Consider the following 16,509-nt stretch of genomic DNA (forward strand, 5'->3'; position numbering starts at 1 on the left):
ATGAAAATGTGTAACCCTTCATCCCATTTTAGTTGTCATATTGCGTTTTGTGAAAGTCAGTTTGACTAATCTTTAAAGTTAAAGTATATTACTTTAACTCAATATTATAAAGTAAAAAAATTAGATATTCAAAAATTATACGAAAAGTACTATAAGTTATAATTTTTTTCATATCAATATGATAAAAAATATATCTTAAAATATTAGTCAAAGTTCATATAGTGTGACTCACAAAAAAGAAATCATGATAACTAAAATGGGACGGAGGGAATAATACGAACAATTTCTATAGCTGAACAATAAAAATTCTGCTAATCTAATTTATCGATAAATTAGCAACGAGTTATCAAAAAATAATGTCATCTACGCCTATTTAGCTACAAAATATATGGATAATTCCTTTATTTAATGTTTTTTTTTGGGTCAAATAAAATTATGAAATTCATTTTAGATAAGCATGCATGAATGGATTATTGCTAAGTGTAAACACACACACATCGAAAGCACACGCATACATACGGTATATGGTGTATGTAGATGAAATTTAGGATGAATAGTGCATTAATTCGTGTCCCATAATTAATCATGTAATTATCAACATCAATTAATAGGCACATTTTCTACACTAATTCATATTTAAAAGCCGTGCTCATTAATCAAAATCCATAATTTCTATACATTGTAACTCCCATAATCCTCTCGCACGAACTCCAAATTAATTAATTACTCATTTAACTCCCTTCCAAATCCCAATTTATATATATATATCACCATTAGCCTTTACAATTTTAAAACTCTCTAAAAAAAAAATCTTCTAGATATGGATATGAATTCTCAAGCATTTGATGTTCTAAAGATGGAAAATCAGAATAATGATGAATTTGATTGGTTATATTCAGAAGAAGAATACCCTCCTTCCCCCTTCGGGTGAGTATCATAAACAAGTTAACTATTATGTTCGCGACCTTTTGTGTTATAACTTTTTTGGTGTACATTTTTTGCTAGGTTCGACTAATCTAGAAATAAAATATTGGTGATATTTCTGATAAGAATGTCATAATTAGCGAATTTCAAAGCATCAATATGTATATGTATGAAGCTACAGTTCTACTTACAGATTCAACAGAATTTAGTAGCATTGATTGAATCGTGTACTTGTGTTTAAAATTTTAATTTATTCAGAACCTAGCAAACTATCTTTTCTTAATATGTAGTGTACATTTTTCGGAGCAAATATAAGTCGTTCTTTGTATATTCATTAATTCTGACTAAAATTCTTCTTTTTTTGATCAATAGAACATGGCAACAAGATTCAAGATTGTCCAATGGAGGCTTATTGAACTTTGAATTTGATCCCTTTCAATTACCCAATGATATCCAAAACAACCATTTTCCATATTTTGGGCTTGAAGAAATATGCCAAGATTTGGGCTTGTACGACTTGAAATTACTACCACCTTCATTTCAAGAAGACAATAATACCCTCATTGATGACGCGAATGCCATTGCCAATGTCATGCCTCTGAACATGACACATGATCTTTTAGGTGAATCTCAACAGGTTACTAATTCCGCTTTTTATGAAATTAATGGTGGTTCGATGGAGTTTATTAAGAAGTGGAATAATAATAATAATAATGGGAGGCATAAGAAGAGCGATACGTTGGAATTGGAAGAGATACAGAGGTATTTTCATGTACCAATAACAAAAGCAGCAAAGGAGTTAAGAGTTGGGTTGACAGTGTTGAAGAAAAGATGTAGGGAACTAAATATAATGCGATGGCCTCATCGAAAACTTAAGAGCTTGCAAACTCTTATTCATAGCGTTAAGGTACGCATCTAAAAACGTACATAGATATAACTTATTCATAGCGTTAAGGTACGTATCTAAAAATGTACATAGATATAACTTATTCATACGTTTCACTTACTTACTTCGTTCTGTATAAATTATTTATATATACTATTGGTTGTTTGGTAAATTAGGAAATGGGACTTACAAGTGAAGTTGAAATGCTGGAAGAGCACCAAAGGATGGTAGAGAAAGTGCCTGAAATGGAACTAACTGAAAGAACAAAGAAGTTAAGACAAGCATGCTTCAAGGCTAATTACAAGAAAAGAAGGGCCTCTATGGTTGCTGCTTTCTATTAATTTATTTTGTTTAATTTCTCATAGACTAGCTAGCTAGATTTCTTAGTTTACCATAGGCTAGATTTTCTTAATTGCAATTAGTAGTAATGTAGGTATGATCAATGTCAAAATCTAGCCATGTGGCATTGATTATTTCTCTTTACAATCTTTCCCCCTTTTTGTTGTCTTAATACAAAAAGTCTTAGCTAGTCTTATCGTTTCTAAGAATTTCCTCTCAAGTCTCTACAACATTACTACTTTTCGATTTAATTTACGTGACATAGTTTGATTCTGCTATTATTTGTTGTTTCTTGTATTTTGATTATTATATTTATATCTAATTGTACTTTCGTCACTTCTTTTTTTGACTGTTTTTTCTTGAGCCAAGAATATTAGAAACGACATTTATACCTCCGAGATAAGTGTACAATATTCTATCATCCCCAAATTTCACTTTGTAAAACTATACTATGTATGTTATAATGTGTAAAAAGAAAAATAGTATCTTTTTAAACTTGAGTGCTTCAACACATTATTCCCTCTATATCCCATATTAGTTCTCCGCATAATTAAAAGTAGTTCTCCCAAAATTGTTTGTTAATTTACAAAATCAAGATAGAATTATTTACATTTTCTCATTTTACCTTTGCAATTAACTCTTTTGAAGTGTAAATAAATTTGTCAAGTTTTTAAAAAAGTGTTTTAAAAGGTAAATTAGTAAAACTACCGTTCCTATTTATGATTTCTTAAGAGCTTAAAAGAGAAAGTGGATAACTAATACGAGAATAATTATTATAAAGGTAACTTGTGAATATGATTAAGTTAATACTTTATTTACAAATATAAAAATGTGCCAGAATTAATAAGAAAATAGTATCATATAAATTGAAATTGAGAAATAGTGCAATTGAAAAACCCGTCAAAGTTTATACGGTGCATGTATGGTATTTCATTGCGTAAGTGATCAGTAAAAATAGTAAATAAGTTCACCTGGCGTATAGAGCCTATATATACATAATTAAGTTGCAAGTACATTATTGCACCAAAATACAGATTAGTAATTCCATGAACTATATATACACACACTAACATACATAATCATCAAAGTCATTATAATTAATTGACTCAATTTATAATTAATCCATGTTAATTAAAAGTGGAAAATTATATAAAATGGCCTTGTTCGTATATATAGCTCAGATAGCTCTTTTGTTTTTTGGCCGTCTCCATCTCCATGGGACCGCCTCCTTAAAGCTTTCGTAAATTCCTCCCTGTAAATTAATACACATTAATTAATATATTTATTATAAGCAGATAATTATAATTAGACACTCAAACAAAAATAAAAATTTAGTCAGTCTACACCAATTTGCTTCCCTGACAATATGTCAATCCACTATGACCAAACACGTATATATCAAAGTTGAACTTATCTTATATAAGAATATTTTTTGTGTGTTCAATTTATTTGGTTTGATTTGGAGTACGAAGTGAAACTAATTAACGTTAAATGAAATTTCAATATGAAATTTTTTTACTCCTTGCGTCTGATATTAATTGTCATATGTACTAAAAATACTTATTTCAAACTAGTTGTCAATTTAATCAATCAAAAGAGAATTAATTATTTTTTTCTAACTTTGCCCTTAGCATTAATTATTCTTAAAAGAAACATAAATAGATAAAAATTAATGAATTAATAAGGGGTATATTAGTCAAAACATTATCATGACAATTAAAATGGGACGAATGGAGTATTTTTTAAAATAAAAAATATTATAAATCAAATAGTTAACAATTCATCAAAATATAATCAAAGAAATATTATTTAACTGTCTAAATAGTAATTAAAACAAACAAATCCAAATGAATGGAATACTTTTTTTTTTTCTGTTCATAGTGTTTTGACTTACTAAACAAATTAAAAGCGCTTGTTAATATTGAATTCTTAGCTAACATCGATCTTAGGCTGGACTTCGTCTTTTAACTTATCGCTAAATAGTCAATAGCTAACGAGCTTATTTTAAAAAAGTAGAGATGGACATATTTTTATTGACTAGCGATAGAAGTTATCCATTATTTTACTTTTGGATTACAAGATGGAATATATTTTTCATTTTAAAAAACTAATTAACTCACATACATACATAATTTAGGCCAAAATTAAGAAATGGTATTATAATTAAAGCACACGCACTTACCAAGAGATTGGAATTGTTACGAGAGAAATTGAAGAAGCTCCCTTTCCTTAAGAATTTCCTTTGATGTGTATTAAAATCATAAGCACTTGAAGTAGTACTATTAAGAGGACGAGAAAAGTCGAAATTACCCTTGACAACAATTCCTCTATTATCCTCCCTAAAGCTTTCCCATCTCCATGATCTCATCATCATATTCTCCTTATTATTACTACTTATGATGATCTCTTCTTTCTTCTCAATAGCTGCTTCATTAATCGACGAAAAAGATCTGCCCACGTAAGGCCCGTCTAGCACGGTCGTTGGCGAGGGTGTACTCGTAATTTTACCTGCTTCATTCAACAACGACGTTAACCTTGGTGGCAAATCTAGACACCTTGCCGTTTTGGACTTTGTAACTTTTGGTTTTCCTGGTACTTCTTCCCATTGAAATGGAATTGTAACTGTTGGATGAAATGGTGGAGTAGTGTATGCAGCTAGTAGTGGATTATTATTATTGTTGTTTCTAATTGGCTTGTTTGGGAGTTTAGATAAAGAAAGTTTTGGAGTAGAATAAGAAGGATTAGCACTTGTTTCGAAATCTTGATCATGATGATTATGAGAGGCCATTATCTCATCATGTAGAAAATTTTACAACTTTTACACAATTTCCGATACCCTCACTACTCATGACTTCATGTATATATGAATGGGTCAGCATGAAAAATGAGAGGTTAATAAAACACTCCGCTCCTCTAAGCGCTTCTTATTCACGAGTACTACACTCTGGAGTAACGGATATATATATGTTCGTTGAACAGTCTTATCTGTTGACCACGTCATAAAGAAAATTTTAATTAGATACGTATTTTATGTAGTTATATAATAATTAAAAATATATGAAAAATAAGTAGTTTAATAAAATTTTATAAAATAAACAACTAAAATGAAATAAATATTTTTAGTATATTGGAGTCGAGGGAGTGAGACTAGGTTATATATATAAAAAAATCGGGTGTGGGGCCCATTTAATTTGATTAATTGCATAGAGAGATGGGTGGGACCTAATTTTAATTAAGATGTTGAATTAGTCATAAAAACTTTTGTAAAGGATAACGACCTTCAACGGTCACTCAATGACTTGAGTTAGAGCCCGTTTGGATTAATTTATAAGTTGTTTATGAATTATTTTTAAGTATTTGATCAGTTCATGAATATAACTTATAAACTAATTTTTTAAGATAAATAATTTATATAAACTGCTTAAAATAAGTTAAATCAAACAGACACTTATTCATCAATTGGTAATGAAGATCAACGGTTCGATTTTCTATTTATTTAAACAAATTATTATTTTGGAGGGTCATGAAAAGCTCACGGATGTAAGGTTGGAATAACGGTGAAAAAAACATCCAATTGGCATTGAATTTTCAGCCGGCAAGGCGCTTCTATTATGAAACTTTTTTATCACTATACTCCTGTTAAGTGTTTCAAAAGGCGAGGCGTTTTATGTAGTACGATGCCAGGTGTAAGTTTCGAGATAAGAGGTGTAAATTATATGAATTTATGGAGCATACATCTCATTTATATTCAATTTTATAATTAAGAAAATAAATATAAATAAAACTTTCAATAACTTTATAAATAAATTTTAACAAATAATAAATAAATTTTTAATAAATAATCAATAATATAGAAAAATGTATTATAATTACTATTTGAGAAAGGTAACAATTAATAACACAAAAATGATAATAGCCAAAATAATCTTTAAAAATGAAATCATCATCCATCTTCACATTTGTTAGTCATTGATCTTGGGCATATTTATGTGCCCATGTGCCTTGTTTGCCCATATTTAGTAGTTGTTTTGAGAATATTTTAGAAACATAATTGCATGTTTTAGATAGAATGAAGAACAAGGTTGCACTAAGGTGTGTGTGTAGTGATTGCAGGAATCTTGGAGACAAGTCAGAGTTCGGAAGAAGTCAATGGAAAGAAGTGCAAGCTGAACGGGAGAAGAAGCAAGCAAAAAATGGGAAGCGCGCCGCGCCAGGGCATAAACTACAAAGGAGCATTTTGGACGCACTGCTGGCGCGCCGGGCCAGAGGGTAAACAACTGAGAGACGTTCCTGGCGCGCTGCGTCAGGGGTGAAACTACTGAAGGGATTTTCTGGCGCGACCCTGGAGCACCGCGCCAACAGAGCTCCGAAGTTCTGATTTTTCTATTCAAGTTCGGGTCAACTTAAGATTGGAGGGTTATTTTTAAAAACCCTATAAATACCCTAGGGCTTTTTAAAAGGGGTTTACGCATCTTTTGAAAGAACACTAAGATGAGAGTACACGCACTTTAGGTTTTCTTTTTTCTTTTCCTTTCTTTTGAAGATTAAAGTGTATGAACTATTGTATTGTGTGCTTTCATTGAACATGAGTGGCTAAACGCTCTTATTCTGGGGTTGTAGCTACGAAGTTATGATGTAATATGATTTACTCTTTGGTCGATGTTGAGTTGTTAATTATAATTACTTCTGCAATTTCGTTTTAACTACTGTGATGTTTGGCCAGCATTAGAATACATGTGTTGTCTACCTTGGATTCAGAAGAAGACGAAGAGATAGAACAAAGAATGTAGGGAACGTGTTCATGCTAAAGTAACTTAGGGTGATTCGTATACAGGATGTTAGTGACACATAGAGTAAATTAGGGTAGATCGTATACAGGATGTTAGTGACACATACATGTATACCTTGAGCCCGTTTGGATGGGCTTTAAGTTGGTCAAAACCAATTTAAAACCCCTTTTTAGCTTTTGGACGTGTTTGCCTAATGCTAACTTTAAGCCATAAAGTTCTTAAAGTCAGTCAAAAGTGAAAAGTTATGATTTCTAACTTCTTTTTTTTCTAAGTGCTTAAAGCCATTTTGTTTGACCATAAAAAAAACTTTTATATCCCTTATATTTTAACTAAATTTCCAAACTACTCTTTTTATTCTTTTAACCCTAAAATTCATACACTTATTTTCAACATAAGCACTTTTATCCAAACACTCAACTGTTTATTTATAAAAAATAACTTTCAACACTTCAAAGTTCTAAAAACATTTCATACATAAAAGTTACTTTTAAGCCCATCCAAACAGGCTCCTTGTTTGGTTAATAAATAGGAAGATAACTTAATGCGCTTTTATTGATTCATGTCTATCTCTGTTCAACGATTTAGTTAGGATGTTGATAAAGATAGGCAATTAGATGTCGGAAGACCATCTAATTTTAATTTTAAATTTTTTAATAAATTTTAATATTTTTTTTGTGCGTGGGGAGGGGGATGGTGGGGTGGGAGGTGGGGAATAAAAATAAAATTTCAAAATTTGAAATATTTTTAAAAATAATTTTTAATTTTTTTTGTGTGGTGGTGGGGGCGGGGATTGGTGGAGATTGGGAGGGTGGTAGTAGGGGGTCGGGGTAGGAATGGGTTAAAAAAATAAAACTTTCAAAATTTGAAATACTTTTCAAAAATAATTTTTTTTTCGGGGGGGGGGGGGGGGGGGAAGGAGGCCAGTGAGCGTGGGGCTGGGGGAGGGTGGACGGTGAGGGTGGGGTGGGGCTGAGGGAGAGGGGCCGGGGCGGAGTAAAAGAAATCAAAATTTTATACTTTGAAATATTTTTCAAAAATAATAATTTTTAAAATTTTTTCTTTCTTTTTTTTTTGGGGGGGGGGGGTAGGGTGGTTGGGGTAAGGATGAGGTAAAAAAAATAAAATTTTCAAAATGTGAAATATTCTTCAAAAATAATTATTTTTTTTTTTTAAAAAGAATTTTTTTTGGGTGAGAGGGATCGTGGTAGGGGTAGGGTAAGAAAAACATATTGTAATTTGAGGTTGAAGGAGATTTTGGAAAATGTTTTGCTTAGTTTTTGAAAGTTAGTCATTTTTCTTAAATTTGAGAAAAATAAGTTGATTTGAAAAATATTTTCCAAAACATTTAAGCCAATCAAATATGAGAAAATTAAAAACCTAAACACTCTTAAAAATCTACTTTTTTAAGCTAAGTCAAGCAAGCCCTTAAGAGTAATGGCAAAAAAATGAATAAAGTTGTCTAGGAACATCGTGCTATGAAACCTTAATTAAATAAAGTTATTTAAATATTTTAAAATTAATTTTTTAAAAATTGTATGAAAAATATTATAAGTGGTAATTCTCTTTATATCAATATGATTAAAAAATATATTTTACAAATTTATTTTAAAATTTAAGTAGTTTGACTCCTAAAAAAGAAAAATATGACAAATATTTTGGATGGAAAGAGTTGTTTTTTAATCCTTTAAATAACTTTCTACAATAAGCAGGGGTTAATAATTTTTTTCCTAAAAGGAATATAAATAATATGTTAAGATGATCATATTACACACAAAAAAAGTGTGATTTTTTTACAAAAAAGCACTAGCAAACAATAAGTGTGTTTGATACGAGTGGAAGTGATTTCCACGAAAGATAATTCCTTAGGAAATGTTCTTCTATAAAATAAAGGTTTTCTTACTTTTTTGTGTATGTTTAATATTAGTAAGCAAGCAGAAAAATATTGATCCAAAAGCAAAAATATATAATTAGACAAACGCTATGAGTGTGGAGGTGAGAATCAGGGTATGAATCATTAGTTTTGTGAGCTTACTTATATTATCGATCTTAAGTCCAAATAAAGATGGAGAAAATGATATTTCTATTTTGTTTACCGAATCGACTTTGATGACTCGAGTTTATATTAAGAAAAGGAGAGTGAGGGGAAGAGGCCGGCAACCCTCGGCCCGATCATTCAGATTTTTCTTCGAAATCGTTTCTTTTTTCGTCCCATCATCTTTTGCTAGCATTTTTTTGGAAGAATCAACTTACGTCTTCCTTACATTGTGGTTATCAACCGACCTTAAGTATCGAATAAAGGTCCATAATTTCATCTGTAGTTAGCAACAACAACTTGTTTTTCTTGTTGTTTTTTCTGGAAAGTATATTTTTATATTTAATTTTGTATTGGAGAAGAAAGAAATTTTCTTTGTGTATGTGCACCTCAAAAAGGTACTTCTTCATATTGATTCTCTGCATCTATCTTTTTTTCTGACCCTTTGTTTATTTTCAGAAAATAAGATTTGACCAGGATTGCTCATTTTCGTTAATTAATTACAAGGTCTTTTCAAATGAAAAATCATAATCCGTGGGAATTCATATAACTAATCGATGGTATACCAAGTAGTTGATAAGCTTTAGACAAAATACTAAATCAATTGCTAGTTAACTTTTATTTGTATTGGTACTTACTAGAGAGCTAATTACATTTCTATGCTATTATTAATTCCCATCTTCCTTAGGTTTATTATGCCCAAGCATGTCTTGGCATTTTTCCATTTTTCTTTTCTAAGAACTTTCCAATGATTTGAGAAATGAATTTAGAGCTAATAAAAGATGTTGCAAATGTAATTCCTCTGCTCTTAATTGGAGTTTTCGAATTCTAACTTTCAAATATAAAACAAATTCTGTTGAAAGCGCTCAAAAATAATTCTCAAATTTTAAAAAAAATGTTGCAAAAATAGGGGACAACAGAAGAAGCCTTGAGCCATAGAAGACGTTCATTCCCACATGGGATGACCAGAAATGTCGTAATTTCTCTTCCCACCCTTAATTAATACTTTATCCATTTACACTGACTGATCTATACATTACTAATTAATGTGGTTTGGTCAAATCTCAATTTTAATTTCTGCTGCCACAACGAAATATCTGTACCATATATTAATTTCTAATCCAAACAGTAAACTTAATTAGGTTTGGTTTTCCAGAAAATCGAATTACAGAGGCTTTAATCATATGAGAAAAACTATTTTCTCGATATTTTATACTCTCTTTTATGTTACGAGTAATAAAAAATGTTACTTGATGTTGGTCATGAAGCAATTAAATGTATCTTACTGTTTTGGTCCATGTGCATTTATTATAGTCGACCCCAAGAAGAATATATTGGTCACAACAGGCCTACCTAGACGCAGACTAGACGAAGTCTCATCAAACACAAATTATTTGGTTAAGTGATATAAATTTTACTTTAATTTATACTAATTTTTAAGGTAAAAATTAATTTGGTTTAATGTATATATGGTGCGAATAAATATTTTTCAAGACAAAAATTAGTACCACTTCCTCTTTTTCAAAATAAGTAAATTGTTGGAACTTTTTTTATAGTTCAAAATAAATGAATTGTTCAAAAGTTCAAAAAAGTTGTTGAAAGTTTCTTTCATTTTTGCGCTCGTTTACATTTTTTAGGGGATAATTTCAAGACAGTTAATTATTCATATTTATATTTTACTTTGAATTATTTATATTTTCAAGAATAATTTGAAAATAACTAAAAGGGCAAAAGTGAAAAATGATATTCAATTTATATCTTAATTTTTTTTTAATGGGTGCATTGCCTCAACAATTCATTTATTTTGAAATGGAGGGAGTATGTTTTTAAGCTATATCCTTATATTCCATTTTCGTGTTTAATATTTAAGAGACATTTATTAAATATGGACAGTTTAATAAACTACATATTGTATTTATTAATTTTTTAGTAAACCTGATTTTTACTAAGATGACATTTATTTTTGAACAGAGAGAGTATATCTAATTGTTCGCCTAAACTAGGGCTGTTCAAAGTCGAATCGAATTTTTTTTATTGGTTTATCAGTAATGGGTTATTGGTTTAGCGGTTTCGATAATGATTTTAATTTTTTTTATTATCGGGCTATCGATTCTTAATGGTTTAAGTTTTTTTCTTAATGGGTTAACCGATAACCCGATAGTAACTTAATAATTTATATTTATGACTATTCGGTATATATAAAGCCGTTCACTTAGGGTTTAGTTTTCATATTTTTATTTCTTGTTGTCTTAAATTCTTGGTTATTATATAATGTTTTACATTTGCTTTTGAGCTAAACGCAATTTATCAATTCATGTGCATGGTTCATTTGATTTGTCACCTTGTTTCTAAGTGATTTTCAATGAATTTTTTTTTATCAAATCTTAATGGTTAAACTGATAACCAAACATATAATGATCAATAACTGATAAATCGATAACCGTTAAGCCAATATCTTAATGGCTCTATAACGGTTTGACATGTCTATAAACCGATAATCGATAATCAAACAGATAAACTTCAAAACTGAACCGAACAGAACCGACCGATGCGCAACCCGGCTAAACAAGGAAACATGTTGAAGACTTAAATGTACTGCTAATAAAGACTTGTAGTTAGTAGTTACACACTTACATCTAAAATTTACTTGCTATCTCTAGGATAAGGAAGGCAATCCAAACCAATTTGATGGCTATTAATTACTCTCTTCCTCTATTATGTTCAATTTTACTTGTTCAGTTTTTAAAACAAAAGATAATTTATTATTTTATATCTATTTTACCCATTATTATTAAGTATCATTCATTTCTCAACATTTAGACGACCTGTAATAATTTTGCTCGACTTAAGAGATGTGTCAAGTCAAACATGTATTCGGATGGATTAGAATCTATCTCACGAGCCAATAAGATTCCCCATATTCTTTTGACTTCTTCAAGCACCTTTTTTCTTTTTTCTGAAGTGATAGCATATAAGACGACTTGCAATTTTGCAGATACAAGAATTGAATTGCATCATTCATGTAATAGTTGAAAAATGCTGCAGAAACAATCAACAAGTTTTTAGCAAGTAAATAATGTTTCCTTAAAAGGACCATGATTTCATATGTAAAAAAGGCAATGGAGAAATGAATATTGACAAGATTATTTGAATGATTTACATATGCACATTACATGAACCAAGAAAGTATAGGAATAGTTATTTTTCGTGTTGCAATGTGGTAAACTTTCTATGATAAGGCTCACTTTTTGAGTTGATTTCTCAGATGGTCAATCAACTTTAAGTTATTATCTCAGAAAGTCACTTTCCTGGCCGAAGGAAATTGGAATCAAGAAGAAAAGTGACATTCTGAAATAATAACTATTAGTTAATTGATCATGCCCCTGTCTGTCCTCATCGAAATGAACATTTAATTTGTCATTTGAAGACAGATTAACGTGTAACTCCTCATGTTATATATTACAATCATGTAAGAAGTAAAGCAAAGAGATCCATGCACAAGTTGTACCCCTCTAGCTACGCAGTATTCGTTTATTTAGAAAACTATGTAAAGCAAAATTAACAATGGCTGAATAGGAAGAACATTGATACTGCTATAGATGATGCAGCAACTCTCTATGTACGCGAATTATTGGACTATTATACTTGTAGGATATTTACATGTATATCCGGGACTGGATTAATGATTTGGTTCCATAAAACAGAAGACATTCTTTGAATAAGATGCAATAAATTTACCATCTCATGTTAAGCTGAGAAGACCTGGAAAGTACCTTAACGCTTAAGGGCAACAAGATTCTGCATACGTGAGCACTATCTCTTGAAATACGTGATGCCATCACAGGCCAAAGTTCCCTCAAGATCACCTATAATTCGAGATACACGAACTTCAAGGCCTCTCTGAACTTCCCTAAAAAGAGTTCTAATGCCATCAGCAAACCGCTTGACATCAAAGCTTGCAGGTGTATCAAGTTCTTCTGCAGCTCCGACAAATCCAGAAGCAATCTTTGTTTGGACTTCCATCAATTTCTGTCCTGTTGCAACTATGTATCTTTGCAATTGAAAAGTTTCTTCAAGAAAGTGCTCTAGCATCTTAGTTTCTTCCTTCGTTTTTCGTATAACTGAACCTTCACAATTTACATTCAGGTCATTCTCATGCTGCATATCACACAAAAAGAGATCATTCGCATTGATAAGTCAAGCAACAAAATAGATCATTTTTCTAGTCAAGAATAATACTTAGTAAGAGACATACCATCCTCTTGCATAGATCATCGATTTTCCCCTGAAGGGACTCGTAACGAGCAACTTGTTTATTCAGTAAAGACATCAATGCATGGAATCCTCTCGTGCCAGATCGTCCATTATCATTGTTTTCACTGTTTCCAGAAAGTTCTTGTTTTCCTGTCAACCTCTCGAGCATGACAAATTGCTGATTAAGCCTCTTGATTTTGTATGAAACTCCAAGAGCATGTAAATCCATTTTCCATAGCGACTTCTTTTTCTTAATTTTGCTATCACATTCTGAAGTTGATGTTTCAGCATTCCGAGCATCCTCTGTGCTAAATTGTTCTGCCTTAGAAGCATTCAGATGTGAGGCTCCATCTTTCACCTCACCAATCTCCTTTGTAGGAGACTGTAAAGTCAAAATTATGTCTTTTTGTGGGTTATTTGTTCTGGTGTCAACTTTTTTTCCATTTTTTACCTTCTGAGAGGTTTCCTCGGGATGGTTCTTTGTTTCTTGCTCTTTTTCTCCTGGTTTTGTCTTTATAAGTGTCACGTTGGACCAAACTGTATGATTGGCTTTGTCCTGCTCTTTTGGACAAGCATTTGCATTGTTGGACTTCTGGGAATCAGGAAGGTGAAAATATTCCGCGAGTGGCTGTTTGAGGGATTGTAATTCTACTTCTCGATTCAATAGCAATGCATCCAATTTCATATTATCTTGCCGGAGCTGAGCTAGATCATGGTCCAGCACTTCAATATGTGACTGCAGCCTCTTTGACTCAAGTTCCATACTGAGTAGGCGCCATCGAAAAGCTTCTAACCTCTCATCTTTGAGTCTCAGTTGTTCTGCAAAAGCATCCAGCTCCAGTTGATGCCTGTGCTCAACTACAACACTGTATTTTTCAGCCTCTGATCGAACCCAATTCTCCAAGTGCTCAACGTCATCTGTGATTACTGCGGAGAAGATTGAAGTGTATACAGAAAACAACATAATAAATAAACAGAATGACACTCCATATATTGAAAGACTGAACGATGGAAAGGTAGGAAACATATTATCACTAATCAAGATTGATGAATATGCTACGAATAAAACATGTGTATCACGAATATATTATCACTAATCAAGACTGATGACTATGCTATGAACAATACATGTGTATCGCGAATATGGTCTTACTTTCTTCTTCAGCATCCTCAGTCAAGAATTTATCAGGAACATGAGGAAATAGTTCTGGCTCTTTTGTACCCTCAGGTTGCTCGTCGAGAAGATAATCAGTCTTCTGTGATCTGCACTTTCCAGTTGGTTGCATGATTGCACTTGAAAGCATCCCTTTCCCGCTGGCAACAACCTCCAACTTCGGATTCATACGTTTGTACAGCATATGTCTCAATGAATGTCTCTCATACCTAGACTCTGAAGCTGTCTTCCATCTCTCCGTCTCTAGCTCAGCCTGCTTTCTCTTGGCTTTTGATAATTTGATCTCCTTTAAAAGCATTTGTTTCTCTGCTGTATCCAATTTGGATTTCCTCAGCATAGCTGACAAAATCTGCTCTTTTTGTTCCAAATCCTTGCGCATTTTAACTAGCTCCATCGATAGTTTTTGGGTCATCAAGATAGACTGCTCTTTTTGCTCAAGTACAGAATTAACCTCTTGCTTTGCTGCTTCAGCTTGTCTGAGGGCACGGCCCATCTCCGCTTCAAGCTGCCTCTGATTAGACACCAATTCAATGAATGCAGTCTTGTGTTTGGAGATCTCATTAGCATGCCTCTGAGCATCAAACTTCGCAGTGTTCCTTAATTCTTCTGCTATAGCTTCAGCCTTTTTCAGCTTTTCTTCAAGATCATGACGTGCTTTCCCTTCGTCCTCAATAATCTTATCTTTTGACTGCACCACTGCATTACTCTCCTCCAACTTGCTATTCAATTCAGCAATAAGGGTGTCCTTGTGCTTCTCAAGAACTCTTAATTCATTCATAAAAGCACCAATTTGCTGCCTAAGTTTCTTCCTCTCATTGAACCAACACTGCTCTTGTGCTGCATATATGCACACAACTTTCTCATTTGCTTTAGCATCTTCCCTTCTTAAGTTCTTCAGTTCTTCGATTTTTTTCTCTGCATTCTCCAACTTAAGTAATAATTCAGACTTTTCATTGCTTGCTTCATCCCTCTGAACTCTCCAGACAAGTAACCCCAAGAGCTGAGCACTTCCTTGAAGCATCTTATTTCTCACTTGTGACAAGTTCTCATCACATTTTTCAGGCTCCGGCAAGAGCCCTAGAGCAACAAATACACAAGAAACACCAAAGAAAATTGGACATAAGCTCTCCCTTCTCCCTTCTGATGTAAACAAACAGGATTTTGAGACACCCTTTTCATCCATTACTCAATTTATCTTCTCTCCCTTGAGGAAAAAAAAAGTGTCAGAATTCAGAAAGAATAAACTCATCAGGGCATTTGCCTAAACATAAGCCACTCCTTAATTATCATTTCAAAAGTAGCATCTCCTCACTGGAGATTTAGAAGAAAAAAATCAAGATAATAGAAGAGGGAGAGGACCTCCTAAGTTACAAAACACAAGAAAAAAGATCCCAAATTTCAGTTTAGTTCAAGAGGTGGAACTTGGAAGAACATAAGACATGATGAAGTGAAAAAGACGAGCGTATTGTGGTCCAAGCTAAATACTAGAAAGGAAAAGAACAATCTTATCATCTTGTATCAAGAATCTGAAATGACATTCTCAAAAAAAGCTACCACTAAACAGTTATCAAGATTCAAGAAAACAGAAAACTTACAAATCAAGAAGAATTGTTCAGCTGGAGAAAAAAACCAAAAAAACAAGAACCCCACAATTCTGAGCTAACATTAATGGCTTATAGGACAAAAAACAACTCCAGTAATTGAATCAGAGAGAATTAGTAACTGCAGAATTGGTAGTACCATCTCTGTTTATCCAAATATAAGCTGACAGAAAATGCCAAAGGCATGAACTTTAACAGTTGTTGAGTCTGCAAAATTGGTTAAAAAGCTCTGCCAGCACAACTGAGCAAAATAATATAAATCAAGAATTCTGTTCCCTGGTTTTCAGTGAAGAAAAAAAAAAAACTGACCCAAAAAAAGCCCAACTTTGGGTACCCCTTTTGCTCCCCTTATTTTCTTCTTCCGTTATGGACTCTGAAAAAAAGGAGGAAGCAAAAAAGCTAGATTCTTGGGGAACTTGTCACCATTAATATTAAAGAAATTTAGAGGTAAAATTAAAATACAATAAACTACATCTCCATCTTAGCTTTGCAGGCCCACAATACATTGC

The 16,509-nt window shown here is 32.2% G+C and overlaps 3 protein-coding genes across 6 annotated transcripts; 1 reads left to right on the forward strand and 2 right to left on the reverse strand.

Annotated features, from left to right (window-relative positions):
- Positions 1-820: 820 nt before the first annotated feature.
- On the forward strand, positions 821-2,151 carry LOC129894549 (protein RKD4). The gene is made up of 3 exons (XM_055970250.1): positions 821-927; positions 1,297-1,831; positions 1,987-2,151. The coding sequence occupies exons 1-3, from the start codon at positions 821-823 to the stop codon at positions 2,149-2,151; spliced, it is 807 nt and encodes a 268-aa protein (XP_055826225.1).
- Positions 2,152-3,139: 988 nt separating this feature from the next.
- On the reverse strand, positions 3,140-5,086 carry LOC129895124 (uncharacterized). The gene is made up of 2 exons (XM_055970780.1): positions 4,332-5,086; positions 3,140-3,401 (listed from the first exon to the last, which is right to left on the reverse strand). The coding sequence occupies exons 1-2, from the start codon at positions 4,935-4,937 to the stop codon at positions 3,327-3,329; spliced, it is 681 nt and encodes a 226-aa protein (XP_055826755.1). The 5' UTR covers positions 4,938-5,086; the 3' UTR covers positions 3,140-3,326.
- Positions 5,087-11,533: 6,447 nt separating this feature from the next.
- On the reverse strand, positions 11,534-16,433 carry LOC129895082 (uncharacterized). 4 transcript variants are annotated; one of them, XM_055970725.1, is made up of 5 exons: positions 15,995-16,433; positions 14,379-15,603; positions 13,227-14,152; positions 12,745-13,129; positions 11,534-12,010 (listed from the first exon to the last, which is right to left on the reverse strand). In XM_055970725.1, exons 2-4 carry the CDS (start codon positions 15,580-15,582, stop codon positions 12,785-12,787), a joined length of 2,475 nt encoding a protein of 824 aa, XP_055826700.1. In that variant the 5' UTR covers positions 15,583-15,603; positions 15,995-16,433; the 3' UTR covers positions 11,534-12,010; positions 12,745-12,784. The 4 variants fall into 4 exon arrangements, with proteins under 4 accessions (XP_055826700.1, XP_055826698.1, XP_055826697.1 ...); XM_055970723.1 differs by lacking the exon at positions 11,534-12,010 and having other exon boundaries at positions 12,411-13,129; positions 16,140-16,433; XM_055970722.1 differs by lacking the exon at positions 11,534-12,010 and having other exon boundaries at positions 12,411-13,129.
- Positions 16,434-16,509: the final 76 nt, after the last annotated feature.

The sequence above is a fragment of the Solanum dulcamara genome, chromosome 7 (genome assembly GCF_947179165.1).
Source record: "Solanum dulcamara chromosome 7, daSolDulc1.2, whole genome shotgun sequence".
In the NCBI taxonomy this organism is placed as follows: Eukaryota; Viridiplantae; Streptophyta; class Magnoliopsida; order Solanales; family Solanaceae; genus Solanum; species Solanum dulcamara.